The sequence below is a fragment of the Carcharodon carcharias genome, chromosome 20 (genome assembly GCF_017639515.1).
Source record: "Carcharodon carcharias isolate sCarCar2 chromosome 20, sCarCar2.pri, whole genome shotgun sequence".
NCBI lineage: Eukaryota > Metazoa > Chordata > Chondrichthyes > Lamniformes > Lamnidae > Carcharodon > Carcharodon carcharias.
Window position 1 is genome coordinate 34,898,801 of NC_054486.1, and position 16,051 is coordinate 34,914,851.

General features: G+C 48.4%; 1 protein-coding gene across 1 annotated transcript in view; it reads right to left on the bottom strand.

Annotated features, from left to right (window-relative positions):
- The window catches only part of galnt16 (UDP-N-acetyl-alpha-D-galactosamine:polypeptide N-acetylgalactosaminyltransferase 16), a 157,654-nt gene extending 146,387 nt beyond the window's left edge, over positions 1-11,267 (bottom strand). Inside the window, exon 1 of the mRNA XM_041214883.1 lies at positions 10,956-11,267. Within this exon, the coding sequence (XP_041070817.1) occupies positions 10,956-11,156 (201 nt within the window). The 5' untranslated portion in view covers positions 11,157-11,267. The remainder of the gene's footprint in view (positions 1-10,955) is intronic.
- Positions 11,268-16,051: the final 4,784 nt, after the last annotated feature.

Here is a 16,051-nt window from a genome sequence, read left to right on the forward strand (position 1 = left end):
CTCTCCAGCTCAGGCAACATCCTGGTAAATCTCCTCTGCACTCGTTCCTGTGCAATCGCATCCCTCCCATTATGCGGATTCCAGAACTGCACGCAATACTCTAGCTGTGGCCTAACCAGCATTTTATACAGTTCCAGCATAACCTTCCTGCTCTTATATTCTATGCCTCGGCTAATAAAGGCAAGTATCCCATCTGCCTTCTTAACCACCTTATCTACCTGTCCTGCTACCTTAAGGGACCGGTGGACATGCACACCAAGGTCCCTCTGATCCTTGTTACTTCTCAGGGTCCTACCATTCATCGTGTATTTCTGTGCCTTGTTTGTCCTGCCCAAGTGCATCACCTCACACTTACCCACATTAAAATCCATTTGCCACTGATCAGCCCATCTGACCAATCCATCTATATCCTCCTGTAATCTAAGCGTATCCTCCTAACTATATACCACCCCAACAATTTCCATGTCAATTGGTTCTGGAAGGTTGAGCGCATAATGAGCCGGGGGGAGCAGGGATGAAGTTTGTCAGTGTGTGCACGCTAACTGATCCACTGTCCTTGTTCTGCCTTCCTTTCAGAGCAGGGCCAGAAGAAGGAGCAGCAGATTCCCTCTCTCACTCCTGAGGGATATGAAGTCTCACCAGCGTCACACCATTTCTGTGAGGCAGGCACCAGTGCAGATACTAGCACCTCGGTGAGAATTGGAACATTGCGCACAGTGGAGAGGGCACTTAACAATCGCTGGAGGAGCTGGAAGCGACAGAGAGTGTCCATGGCCCCAGCAGTCGGAGGACTGCAAGGGACCAGGCACATGCTCAGTTGGTGCCTGATGATGTGTCTCTGGAGTCATCTGCGATGCAGCAGCTGCAGGAAATGCTGCCAGGTGTGTGGGAGCATCTGGGAGTGATACATGAGGCTATGCTTGGCTTGGTTTCCATGGTCGAGGAGTCTACATGGACGCTCACCGAAGCAATGAGCCACATGTCCAAGCGCCATGCATCCTCCATGGAGAGAGTGGCGACTCTCTTGGAGAGCCTCCTCCAGGAGACCAATCAGGGCTTCCTGGGGATGCGCTCGGACCAGCAAGCCTTCACATCGGCATTGACCTCAGATGGTCAGTGCCAGTGTGGGAGATGGTCTGGGCACCAAGTTTCCCAGCTCAGTGCCCATCCATCCATGGTGAGCAGGGAGGTCTGAGGCGACCTCACGTCAGCACAGCAGCTGCCTGTCATCGCTACGAGCTCCTCTCAGGGCACTCTGGATGAGGGCACCAGCTCCTCTGCCCCTCTCCCAGTGACTGTATCATCTGGTCAGGCTGCAACAACTGGGGAGATGCCAGCTGTGGAACTGGCAGCTCCCTCCCAGGCAGGGCCAGAACAGGCTCCACGGGCCAGAGGACGACCGCCAAGGTCATCGAGGCCAACAGGACAGCAGAGTCAGCAGGCTGGCTCAGATGCCACTCTGAGCGATGGGGCGGCACCAAGATGTAGCACCTGGAAACAGAAACATAAGGCACATTAGGCACACCACAGGTTTCTCGCTGGTGCTTTTGTGTTGGCCCAAGATTAGGTCCTTAGGATTTCTTTTTGCTTGATTACAGTATTGTTTAATAGTTGGGAGAACTTCTAATCTGAAAATTAAAATTCAGATGTGTGACCATGGCTGAGAGTGGCTTATTTGCTCTGCATGTGTATGTTTAAGAAAAGTGTCATGAGTGTTTGTTTGGACATTCAACTTTATGTACAAGGCCCTTAGTTCCCGCTGATGACCTAGCAGATTTTGCAATTAGGTGTCGAGTATCAAGGTGCCAAGCAAGGCTTGTCCTGGAGGTCCATCTGTGCTGTGCTAGCTGAAGGCTCGTTGGATTAAAGCATCCCGGGTGTCCCTGCCTCCTTAGAGTATGTCCAGGTCAGCATCTTCCCCCTCAGCATTTCCCTGTGCATGCTCGTCCTCAGAATCAGTGCTGGACTCATCGTGTGCAGCCGCATCCACTGTGTCAACGTCTTCATCATCCACAGCATCCCTCCTTTCCAGCGCAAGATTGTGCAGAGTGCAGCATGCAACCACTATCACCGAGGCATGATCTGGGGGGTAGTGGAGTGCACCCCCTGAGCAGTCCAGGCATCGGAAGCGCATCTTGAGAAGACCAATGGTTCTCTCCACCACAACCCTTGTGGTGCCATGGCTCCTATTGTACCGCTGCTCAGCTTCTGTTCTTGGATGGCGGAGAGGCATCATAAGCCACCTCCTGAGGGGATAGCTCTTGTCACCCAGCAGCCACCCATCCAGCTGGGCTGGAGCACCGAAGAGACCCGGCACCTGGGAGTGTCTGAGGATGTAGGCGTCATGGGAGCTGCCTGGGTACCTTGTACGGACTTGTAGAATCTGCATCCTGTGTTCACACACTATCTGCACGTTCATGGAGTGGAAGCCCTTCCTGTTGACGAAGGCACCGGGCTCACCTGCTGGCGCCTTGATGGCCACATGTGTGCAGTCTATAGCACCCTGGACGTGGGGGAAGCCTGCAATGGCTGTGAAGCCTCTGGCTCACTGTGCCTGACTTGCCTGGTCCCAGCATAAGTGGATGAAGGTCAATGCACACCTGAACAGAGCATCTGCGACCTGCTTGACACAAGTGTGGACAGCTGATTGGGAGACACCACAAAAATCACTCACTAAGCCCTGGAATGAGCCAGAGGCATAGAAGTTGAGGGCAGCTGTGACCTTCAGAGCCACTGGCATGGGGTGTCTGCCCACACAGTTAGAGGAGATCTCAGGGCCAATCATCTGATAGATATAGTTGACTGTCTCCCTTGACAAACGGAGCCTCCTTTGGCACTGCACCTCAGTCATATTGAGGTAGCTGCTTCAGCGCTTGTATACCCTGGCAGCAGGATAGTGGTGTCTTCTGCAGCCTTTTCCACCTTGGTCTACCTCTTGGCCCTGCACCCCTTGTGCCTGCGCCTGTACTCCCAAAGGTGGCTCCCCTGGAGGCTGAATGTGCACTCCTGGCCTCCTCCCCCTTCTAGCACCCCCCCTCCTTCCTCCTCAGAGGAGCTGCTTCCAATGGACATGTCAGATCCCATACCCAGGCTAAGAGGAGGCTTCCTGAAAGCTACAGGCCCGCAAAAGATTCCTCAATGCAGAGAGCTGACCTGAAGGTTAAGAGTCCAGAAAAAGCTGCTGGAATGTGTTCTGAACTACTGCAGATCACACAGGCAAGTTTAAAATACTTTGTCCAATAAATACTCTACAAAGCAGATTGACAACCCCACTGAGCCCTCTTATCCCGCCTGTGGATGAGGTTCATAGAAAAGTCTCTTACCCGCCTGCCTGTTGCGCCCGTGCGCCAAACTGAAAATCGCATGGGCACCTAAAAATCAGCCTCGATTGAAGACCAAAGGGCCTTAAGTGGCCCCTTAATTAATGGCAGACGCGCGTTGGACTTCATTGCATGCCCACCCTGCGAAATATTGCGATGGTGCGGTGACATCAGGACGCTCACCTTTACGGGTGGATGTGCGGGGCCTGCCCACCTCCCCCCTCCCTGCACCGGAAAATTCTGCCCATAGATACATTGTTACTATGGCTCTTTTTGATACATTTATGATTGTGTAACACACACAGGGCCAGGTATTACTGATACAAGGCATTTCATTAGATAGACTTGCCGAAAGGTGGTGGACATTCACTGGGGACTCACCTGTGCTCATATATATAGCAGCAGACCGAAACTGTGGTGATTGGATTGGAAGTGCCCGATATGTAATGTATGTAAATGAAAGATTGTAAGTCGCACAAAGGTGGCAGCTCAAGACTACGTGCAGCAAGACCGAGTGCTTAAATCCAGGAATTCAGGGCAGTGAGGGAGGAGGCTTTTTACAAAAAAGGAGTGGTCCAAGAAAGGGAGCCAGAGAAGGCAAGACCTGAGATCCGAAGCCCAGGGGCATTTAATACGTGGTAAGTAATTGCTGAGTTTTAAGTTTTTTTTCCCTTTCCCCGCTCTAAACTGGGACAGCAGTTTAAACCAGAACTAAGGAGATAAAGATATGATACTACATTTATAGCATAACTAGTTAAACCCCATAAAAAGCTACAGAGAATCGTTAGTAATATTCTAAACTTGAAACCTAATTAGTTAAATACAAACAAATGAAGATGGCAGGGCAGACAGTATGTTGTAGCTGTAGCACGTGCAAGCTAGTGGAACCAGTGTAATCCACAGCAACCACATCTGCTGTGTGTCTGCAACTCAAGGTACTTCAGCTCCAAGATGATGAACTGGAGTTCGAACTTCAAATACTGCGATGCATCAGGAAGGGGAAAAGTTACCTGGGCTGGATTTTACAGGTCCCTGCAGGTATATATGAAGGTGGGGGGGTGGGGGGGGGGGGGCATGTAAAATAAAGCAGGTGGTCAGCACCCCCACCTTACTGCCCACCCCAACTTGTCCCTTATATTGCGTTAGGCAGCCCACCTACTGAGGCCCTTAGGATTTTTTAAAAATCATTCATGGGATATGGGCTTCGCTGCCTGGGCCAGCATTTATTGCCCATCGCTAGTTGCCCTTGAGAAGGTGGTGGTGAGCTGCCTTCTTGAACCGCTGCAGTCCATGTGATGTAGGTACACCCATAGTGCTGTTAGGAAGGGAGTTCCAGGATTTTGAGCCAACAACAGTGAAGGAACAGTGATATATTTCCAAGTCAGGATGGTGAGTGGCTTGGAGGGGAACTTCCAGGTGGCGGTGTTCCCAAGTGTCTGCTGCTCTTGTCCTTCTAAATGGTGGTGGTCGTGAGTAGCCTTGGTGAGTTCTTTGATGAGTGGACAATTAGTTTCCACTTAAGGGCTTCATTCTACCTGCCCCACAATTTTTATCTGAGGGAGAAGGCAGAAGAAAGGCAAGCAGCTTTGACAGCATGGGCTACTGTTGGCAGGAAGGAAGGGGGTACCTCCTTTAGAGGGGTCTCCTGTGTCCACTGGCAGCAGCCCCCCCCCCCCCTAAGATGGTACCCCTCTCTTTAAGCCTCCACACCCTGACCTCTCTAACATGACCCCCATAGCCTCCCCCCATCACTCTGGTCTCACTGCCCTGTTGCCCAAAATCCCCAGAAATTTCTTAAATCCAGTATCCATTTTCACCTTTTCTTTGGGACTGGCTGTAGTCTCAGTAGTGGCCACTACTATCTACTGACACTGATGGGACTACAGAACTCCCAGCCAATCAGGTTGGTCAGCAGCTCTCTAAGGCAGGACTTCCTTCCTGATGGAGGCAGAAGTCCCACTCTCCACTAATTAAGGTCTCCCCAAGCATAAGATTGCTTCAGGACAGCCAGATTTCACACCAGCGAAGTGCCATCCGACTTTTAAATCAGGAGGGTCATGCGTAATCTGTCCCCCCATAAAATCTCCATAAAATAGCAGCAATAGAGAAGCCACAGCCCTTGCAATTGTCCAACAGGTTTGGCTCTTGCAGCTTGGGTGGACAACAGCAGGAATTGCATGAAGGATGTGCAATCTGAACCAGCACAGTGGTGCAGGAGGCCATTGAAGGGGGGTGGGTGTGTGTGTGTGTGTGTGTGTGTACAAAAAGAAAAGTAGTTATAGCAGGGTGCAGTATAGTTAGATGGATTGACACTGTTCTCTGCAGCCGAGAGCCTGAGTCCCAAAAGCTGTGTTGCCTGCCCCATGCCAGGGTTAAGGATATCTCCTTAGGGCTGGAGAGGATCTTGGAGTGGGAGGGGAAGGATCAAGTTGTCGAGGTCCATCTGGGTTCCAACAACATAGGCAGGACTAAGAAAGAGGTTTTCCTGAGGGAGTATGAACAGCTAGGGACTAAATTAAAAGGCAGAACCACAAAAGTAATAATCCCTGGATTGTTACCTGAACCACAAGCAAATTGGTATAGGATAAATAAGATCAGAGAGTTGACTGCAGAGCTTGGTGTAGGTGAAATGGGTTTTGATTCATGGGACACTGGCATCAGTACTGGGGAAAGAGGGAGCTGTATTGTTGGGATGGCCTTCATCTGAATCGCACTGGGACCAGTATCCTGGCGAATTGTATAACTAACTAAGTCTGCAGAGAGGACTAAACTAAATAGTGGGGGGTGGGTGGGGGTGGTGGGATGGGAAAGGGAGGGCACTTGAGGGGTCTTTTGGAAAGTTAAAGAGAAAGTGCAGGGTAGCAGTCTGCGTAATGATACCCCGAATGTGACAGGAAGGAACAGAGCATACAAACAAAGGAGTGCACTAGCAAATACGGTCAGATTAGGGGAAATGGTGAAAAGACAGAACTAAATGCTTTTGATGGAATGCACACAGCATTTGTAACAAGATGGATGAATTGATAGAAATAAATGAGTCTGATATGATAGCTATTATAAAGATATGGGGCTGAATTTCACATGAGGGCGTATTTCCCATGAGGGGACACGTAAAATAGGGTGGGCACGCATCCCACCACCTTCCCGTCCACCCCCGAGCTCACCCCCATAATACCGAAATCGACAGCCCACCCACCTTATTTAAATGAACAATTAAGGGCCAATTAGGCTCGTTATCAAGCCAATTGACCCTGATAATATGCTGCCCACACCATAAAACATTTGGTGTGGACAGAAGGGTGGGAGTGGGAAGTCGATTTTTCACGCCAAGTTAAAGACAGAGAAGGAAGAGGGGGTTGCTCTTCTGATGATGCCCTTTGCCAATCTTTGGTTAACCCCCCTTCCTTCCAACCCGCTCCTTCCCTTAAATCCACCTCCCACCCCCCACTGCCCCTCTCCCTAACCTACCCATAAGACCCCAGACTTACCTGCTCTGGGGATCCAAGGCTTTGGGGTCCTCTCTTCACCAGTAGTCCTGGCAATAGCTGATGGAGCTGATGGAGCTGCCAGCCAATTGGCACTTGTTATTCAGCCCCACAGCACTCGCTGCAGGGCAGGGCGGCATGGATCGTGTCAACTCCACGCCGACGTGGTTCCCCCCCACCCCCGTTTTATTCAGCCCATGGCTGCAAGTGACCACAGCTGGGAACTGACTATTCAAGAGCATGTGACATTTCAGAAGGACAGGAAGAAAGGAAGAGGAGATGGGGTAGCTCTGATAACACTGGATGAGATCAGTACAGTAGTGAGAAATGATCTTGATTCAGAGGTTCAAAACTCAAATAAAGGCAATCGCAAGAGTATAAAGAGAGAGTTGGCTAACGTGGACTGGGAGAATAGATTAAAAGGTAATACAGTCCAGAAGCAGTGGCAGACATTTAAGGAGCTATTTCATCACTCTTAACAAAGATATATTCCATTGAGGAAGAAAGACTCAGAAGGATGCACCATCTGTGGCTAGCTAAGCAAGTTAAGGATGGTATCAAATTGAAAACGATATACAATGCTGCAAAGATTAGTGGTAGCCCAGAAGATTGGGAACATTTCAGAAACCAGCAAAGGATGACAAAGAAAATAATAATGAGGGAAAAATTGGAGCATGAGAGTTATCTAGCAGGAAATATAAAAACAGACAGTAAAAGCTTCAAGAAAATGGCAGAGACTTTGAACAAACATTTTGTATCTGTCTTCACAGTAGAAGACACAAAAAGCATTCCAAGAATAGTAGAAAAGCAGGAGGCAAAAGAGAGAGAGGAGCCTCAAATAATCACTAGAGAAAATGTACTAGGAAAACTAATGGGACTAAAAACTGACAAATCCCCTATAGAGGAAATGTACTAGGAAAACTATAGGACTAAAAGCTGACAAATCCCCTCAATCTGATGATCTGCATCCCAGGGTCTTAAATAAAGTGCTGCAGAGATAATAGACACATTGGTTGTGATCTTCCAAAATTCCACAGATTCTGAATAGGTCCCAGCAGATTGGAAAATCATAAATCTAACACCACTATTCAAGAAAGGAGGGAGACAGAAAGCAGGAAACTATGGGCCAGTTAGTCTAATATCTATCATGGGAGAATACCATTAAGGACATAGTAGCAGGACATTTAGAAAATCATAATACACGCAGGCGGAGTCAACGTAGTTTTGAGAAAGGGAAATTATGTGTGACAAATTTAATACAGTTCTTTGAAGATTAACCAGCAAGGTAGATAAAGGGTAGCTGGTAGATGTAATGTATTTGGATTCCCAAAAGGTATTTGATAAGGTGCCACATGAAAGTTTACTGCACAAAATAAGGGCACATGCTGTTGGGATTGATATTTTAGCATAGATAGAGGATTGACTAACTGACAGGAAATAGAATCGAGATGAATGGCTCATTTTCAGTTTGGAAATCTGTAACCAGTAGAGTTTTGCAGAAGTCAGAGCTGGAGGCCTAATATTTAGATCTATATTAATGACTTGGATGAAGGGATCGATTGTATTGTAGCCAACTTTACTGACAGTACAAAGATGGGTACGAAAGAAAGTTGTGAGCAGGTCACAGAGACTGCAAAGGGATATTAATAGGTTAAATGGGCGCGCAAAAATTTGGCAGATTTTTGGCAGGAAGGATGGAAAAGCAGAATATTATTTCAATGGAGAGAAGCTACAGAATTTGCAGTAGAGGGATTGGGGTGTCCTTATACATGAATCACAAAAAGTTAGCTTGCAGGTACAGCAAATAATTAGAAAGGCAAATGGAGTGCCTAATTTAAGGGGACTTAAATTACCAATTACCAGCCCTAAATAGCTGTGGTGAATTTACTCTGCATCTGCCACTCAAAAAGAGCAACTTCACATAATTTGATGCATTTCAATAGTGAGCCAGACAGCAAGTTGCCATTTTGTGAAGTTAACAATGGAGCAGTGCAATGTGGACAGCAACTTCTAAATATCCATATTTAACCTTGCATCTGACACACACCTGAAGTCACTATAGCATCGCAGCATAGATAACAATAAGTGATATTAATGATATTATCACCATTATTTTGACAGCAAATTCAGGACCAATATGGTCAAAGAGGCAACATTTCCTGCATTTCTTTACTGTGAGAGTGAAAAGTCACATATGCCTTTCATCAAAATAATGGACCAACAACAACTGGGTACAAACAATCCACAAAATCACAGCTTTAAAACAAATGAGGAAATGTTTGCCAAACATTTTTTCACTCTCTCGCTCGCTCTCTCTTGATGAAGGCAGCGGGCTGTTTAACTCAACCACAGCTGTCTGGCAAATCCTTTTGTCTGAATCCAGATTGATATAAACAATTAAATTTGCATCTAATTATTTACAAAATAATCCTGACTGAAAGGCGTTTGAGGCAAGGTATTGCCTCAATTGTCACTGTGAGCTGCAAGAATCGAGTTTCAGTGATGTAAGTGGTTTTCAGCTCTTTCCGTTTATTGCTGCCCAGGTTTGCTTTATCACTGACAGTAAAAATGTTGCAGCAACATACTCTCAGGATGACCGACTTCTAACCCTAATCTTATACAAAATTTCTCACTGTAACATCTGGCCCATGCTTTAAAGATTTCCCTCCTCTCAACACACGTACACAACAAACTATTTGGATTCCTAGTATTCCTCAGCTTTTGCTTAATATTTCAATAAACCAATATTTCATTTGGCATTTATAACCAAATACACACGCTTGGGAACCTTACAACTGTCCGAGATCTCTATGCTCCTCAACTCCCCTCACCCCACCTTTGGTAGCTGTGCCTTGAAGGCCCAAAACACTGGCATTCCATCCATAAACCTCTCCACCTTGCTACCTCTCTCCTCCTTTAAGATGCTCCTTGAAACCTACCTCAAATGCCTTTGTATCTCCTCCTTTGGTTCTGTGTCAATTTTCTGTTTCACTACATTCCTGTGCTTTGGGATGTTTTACTACATTAAAGGCGCTATATAAATGCAAGTTGCTGTAGGAACAGGGAGACACGAGCCGTCAGCCAAACCCTTATGTTGAATGACAATACAGACGGAATTCATTAAATTTCCCATTCTTCTCTGACTCATTCAAAAAAAGCCTCTTCTCATTGGGCAAACTATTGAGTAAAATAAAGACAGGAGGCAGCTAAATAAAAGGTTGCAAAACCCATAAATTGCACCATCCCAATACACTATTTTCACAGTGATAGCTTGGGAATTGGCCAGTTGCCCGCTCCTTGCTCAGTTAAGGCTGGCTCAGCAGAGTTCCAGATCACATCCAACCTCTAAAATGTCACAGAATACAAAAGGTGTTCTGTGAGCACTGTGTAAAAAAAAGTCTTCTTGTGATCTGGATTCAGCACAAAAATTAGTTTATATTTATAAGAATGCAAAAATCACACATTGACCTAATGCTATATTAAAAAGGACGTTTTTATAAAATGTTCAATTTACTTTTTAAAAAATCCATTGGAATATGTGGACATAGCAATTGCTGTGCCACTATTTACATTACTGAATCATTAGATTCCAGCTTGTATAGATATACAATTTATTTTTTTTCCCTCATGCTGCTTAGCAACGGTCTCTCAGTCACCACCACTGCTGAACTCACACCATGCATTGTGCCATCTCCAGGTTGCACACTGCTTCCCCCCCTCATGCTGTTACCGGCTCACTCTCTCACTGCCCTCCCCTCCCCCCTCATCTATGTGTGGGACTGGTTCCAATTCTTCACAGGTCCTTTTGAAATAAACCTTATGATTAAGAGAGAGGGAGATTTAGAGATAGATAAATACACAGAAACAGATAGATACAAAGACGGATAGAAAGATAATAAATAGACAGATGGAAATAGAGATGGATAGATAATAATAGAATAGAGATAATAATAGAGGGATAGATATAGAGATAATGGATAAGAGATAGATAGATGATAGCAAGAGGTAGATAGTAGAGGAACAGATATACATTAAGAGATATGAAAAAAAATGAATTCCTTGGGTCATACAGACATTGTCTCTCTCCACTTGCCTCACCATCTCACTCAGATCCTGTCTCTTGCCATGTTGAGATACGTGTTTCACTCACCTCTTGCAGGCTGTTCCTGCCCTGTCTGAGGGCTCCAACCTCAGCTTCAGGTTGGGGTTCAGGCCTGACAGCTCGATGCTCTCTGGTGTTGCTGCTGAGGGGTTGGGGATGTGGTTTGTTGTCCTGCCACAAGTAGTAGAACATGCCCAGGATCCAGGCGACAGTCAGCAGAGCAGCAGCATTCACCCGTACCCTCCTCATCCTCCCTGCTGGATGGATGGACAGGGGAATGGGGGGAAGGAGAGGGTCCTGGCTGGAATTAGGGGGATTCTTGTTAGGCAGATCCGGGTCTCTGACCCTATCCACCTCCCAGCCTCCTGCTCCTTCTGATCTTCTCCCCCCAACTCCCCTTCAACCCAGCCGACAGCCCTGCCGCAGACACACAGAGCAGCAGGTGACCGCGGGGTCCTAAAGCACGCCGCTTCCACCGCTCCGTATTCAGCCCCCTCCTCTCAAACCATCCCCTCTCAATTCCCATTTAATTCGCAGCCTGACCAGAGTAACTCAGCAGATAGCAGTCCTGTTCTTTGGAATACTCTCTGTCATCATTCCCCAGTCCACTCTTTTCTCTCCATTCTCCAACCCATCCCTCTCCCAATCCCTTTCACTCCATTCCAGTCCATCTCTCTCTCGCTCTTCACCCCAGCCAATCCCCCTCTTCACCCCATACCCCACTTATTCCTCTGAACACCCTCTCCATACCCCATTCACTCCTCTGTATCCACATTCCATTCCCCACTCGCTCCCCTATATCCCTACCCCATACCTCACACTCCTCTGTACCCCACTCTGTACCCCCACTGACTCCTCTGTACACCCACTCCTCTGTACCCCGACTCCATATGCCACCCACTCCCCTGTACCCCCAACCCATATCCCTAACACTCCTCTATACCCCCAGTCTGCACCCCACTCATTCCTCTGTACTCCCACTCCATACACCATCCACTCATCCATATCCCCTCCATACGCCCCTCTCTCCTCAGTATCCCCACTCCATACCCAACCCTCTCCTCTGTACCCGCACTTCATACCCCACACTCTCCTCTGTAACCCCACTGCATATCCCACCCACTCCTCTGTACCCCACTTCTTGTGCCATCCACTCCTCTGTCTCCCCTGCTCTATACTCCAGTCATTCGTCTGTACCCCCACTCCATACCCCAACTTCTCCTCTGTACCTCTACTCAATACCTCACCCACTCCTCTGTAGCCCCACTCCATACCCTACTTTCTCCTCTGTAATCCCACACCATACCCCACCCTCTCCACTGTACCCCCTGTTCTATACCCCACCCACTCTTCTGTACCCCTGCTCCATGCCCTATCCACTCCTCCGTACCCCCACTCTATACTCCACAATCTCCTCTGTAACCCACCCCATACCCCACCTACACCTCTGTACTCTTGCTCCATGCCCCATTCACTCCTCTGTACCCCTACTCCATACCCCACTCACTTCTCTGTACCCCATCCCATAATCCACTCACTCCTCTGTACCCCAGTCCATACCCCAGACACCCCTCTGTACCCCAGCTCCATATGCTACCCACTCCCCCGTACCCCCACCCCATACCCCACTCACACTTCTGTACCCCCTCCATACCCCACTCACTCCTCTGTACCCCTACATCTTACACCATCCACTCATCTGTACCCCCACTCCATACCCCTACCACTCCCCTGTACCCCCACTCGACATGCCACTCACTCCTCTATACCCCCAGTCCACACCCCACTCACTCCTCTGTAACCCCACTCCATACCCCACCCTTTCCTCTGAACCCCCTGCTCTATACCCCACCCACTTCTCTGTACCCCTGCTCCATGCCCCATCCAATACTCTGTACCCCCACTTCATACCCCATGCTCTCCTCTGTAACCCCACTGTATATCCCACCCACTCCGTTATACCCCACTCCGTATGCCATCCACTCCCCTGTATCCCCTTCTCTATACTCCAGTCACTCCTCTATACCCCCACTCCATACCCCAAATTCTCCTCTGTACCCCTACTCTATACCCCACCCCCTGCTCTGTACCTCTACTCCATTCCCCACCTACTCCTCTGTAGCCCCACTCCATACCCCACCCTCTCCTCTGTAACCCCACCATTCCCCACCCACTCCTCTGAACACCATCTCCATACCCCAACTTCTCCTCTGTACCCCTACTCCATACCCCACCCTCTTCTCTGTACCATTACTCCATATACCACCCACTCCTCTGTAACCCCACTCCATACCACCACCCTTTCCTCTTTAACTCCACCATACCCCACCCTCTCCTCTGTACCCCCTGCTCTGTACCCCACACAGTTCTCTGTACCCCTGCTTCATGCTCCATCCACTCCTCTGTACCCCCACTCCATGCCCCATTCACTCCTCTGTACCCTCGCTCCACACCCCATTCACTCCTACGTACCCCCACTCCACACCCCATTCACTCCTCTGTACCCCCACTCCATATCCCATTCACTCCTCTGTGCCCCCACTCCATACCCACTCAGTCCTCTGTTCCCCTACCCCACACCTACTCACACTTCTGTACCCCCAGTCCATACCCCACTCACTCCTCTGTACCCCCACATCTTACTCCATCCATTCATCTGTACCCCCACTCCATGCCCCTACCACTCCCCTGTACCCCCACTCGATACACCACTCCTCTATACCCCCAGTCTGCACCCCACTCACTCCCCAGTACCCCCACTTCATACCCTAATTTCTCCTCTATACCCCTACTCCATACCCCACGCTTTCCTCTGTACCCCTACTCTATACCCCACGCTCTCCTCTGTACCCCCTACTCCATACTCCACCCTCTCCATTGTACCCCTGCTTTATACCCCACCAACTCCTCTGAACCCCATCTCCATACCTTAACTTCTACTCTGTACCCCTACTCCATACCCCACCCTCTCCTCTATACCACTACTCCATACCCCACCCACTCCTCTGTAACCCAACTCCATACCCCACCCTTTCCTCTGTAATCCCACCATACCCCACCCTCTCCTCTGTACCCCCTGCTCTGTACCCCACACAGTTCTCTGTACCCCTGCTCCACACCCCATTCACTCCTCTGTACCCCCAATCCACACCCAACACAGTCCTCTGTACCCCCACCCCACCACCCACTCACACTTCTCTACCCCCAGTCCATACCTCACTCACTCCTCTGTACTCCCACATCTTACACCATCCACTCATCTGTAACCCCACTCCATGCCCCTACCACTCCCCTGTACCCCCACTTGATACACCACTCACTCCTCTATAACCCCAGTCTGCACTCCACTCACTCCCCTGTACACCCACTCCATACCCTAATTTCTCCTCTATACCCCTACTCCATATCCCACCTTCTCCACTGTACCCCTGCTCTATACCCCACCCACTCCTCTGTACCCCTATTCCATACCCCACAATCTCCTCAGTAACCCACCCCATACCCCATCCACTCCTCTGTACCCCTGCTCCATGCCCCATTCACTCCTCTGTACCCCTGCTCCACACCCCAATCACTCCTCTGTACCCCTGCTCCATAACCCATCCACTCCTCTGTACCCCCACTCCATACCCCACACTCTCCTCTGTAACCCCATCCCATACCCCACACTCTCCTCTGTAACCCCACTGCATATCCCACCCATTCCTCTGTAACCCATTCCATGTGCCATCCACTCCTCTGTCTCCCCTGCTCTATACTCCAGTCACTCCTCTGTACCCCCACTCCATACCCCAAATTCTCCTCTGTACACCTACTCCATATCCCACCCTCTCCTCTGTAGCTCCATCCATACCCCACCCTCTCCACTGTACCCCTTGCTCCACACCCCATTCACTCCTCTGTACCCCTGATCCATAACCCATTCACTCCTCTGTACCCCCGCTCCATACCCCATGCTCTCCTCTGTAACCCCATCCCATACCCCAACCACTTCTCTGTACCTCTGCTCCATTTCCAAATCATCACCTGCCTGAGTTTGAGGAAGAAATCTCCTCTGAGACTGGCAGATTTCGCTCAGAGTTCCAGGATACCCATGTGCCTGGTTGGCTCAATTCCAAGTTGCTATTATTAACTGGGCCATGAGAGAGAGGACTGTCTGGACGCTTAAACACTGTTCAGTAGCTGGAAGTTGTACACTTAGACTGTGGTTATACTGCAGTTAGTGGATTGACAACAAATTCAGCTGAGAAATATGGGAGCCTAACTCTTCTCAAACCAAGAAGATTGCATACAGGATTGAAAGTTCCTATGTGTCCAATTATTGGGATAGACACATTGAAAAAGGGACTTTGCACCAGACAATAGTCAGATTGATGAAGTGAGGCAGGTCCCCTAGGAACTCATATTAATGTACTTCAGTTGAGGCCTGGTTTTTTGTGCCATATAGCCATTTCTCTCATTCAAACCCACTTGGTATAATATACTTCTCATGACTTGATTTTATTTAGAACAGGTGTTTTGGACATAATACCAAACAGCAGATCTCTGCAGTGATCCTAAATGAATTCCCTTGAATATAGAAGATTGAGGGAAAATCTGATCAATGTGTTTATAATATTAAGTGGGCTTACTAGGATGGATACGGATAAACTATTTCCTCTGGTGGGGGGAGTCCAGAAGAAGGGGACACAATCTTAAAATTTAGAGCCAAACTTCAAGAAAGAAATCAGGAAATATTTTCCACTCAGAGAGTAGTGGAAACTGATAACATCCTCAAAGGTCTATGGATTCTCGGTCCATTGGATTTCAAGACTGTGATTTTTGTTAAGTAAGGGGATCAGAAGAAATGAAACAAAGGCAGGTTAATTGAGTTGAAGTACAGAACAGATATAATCTAATTGCACCTAGGGACTGGTGTAATGGGCTGAGTTCCTCCCCCCCCGAGGACAAGGACAAGGCCACACTCTACCAACAACTGTAAAACATAAAAATATCATTGCACAGATAATAACCTGCATTTATATAGTGCCGTTACTGTAGTAAAAGGCTCCAAGGAACGTCAAGGAACATAATCAATCTGCTGTCCTTGTCCTTCTAGGTGGTAGAGGTCGCGGGTTTGGAAGGTGCTGTCGAAGAAGCCTTGG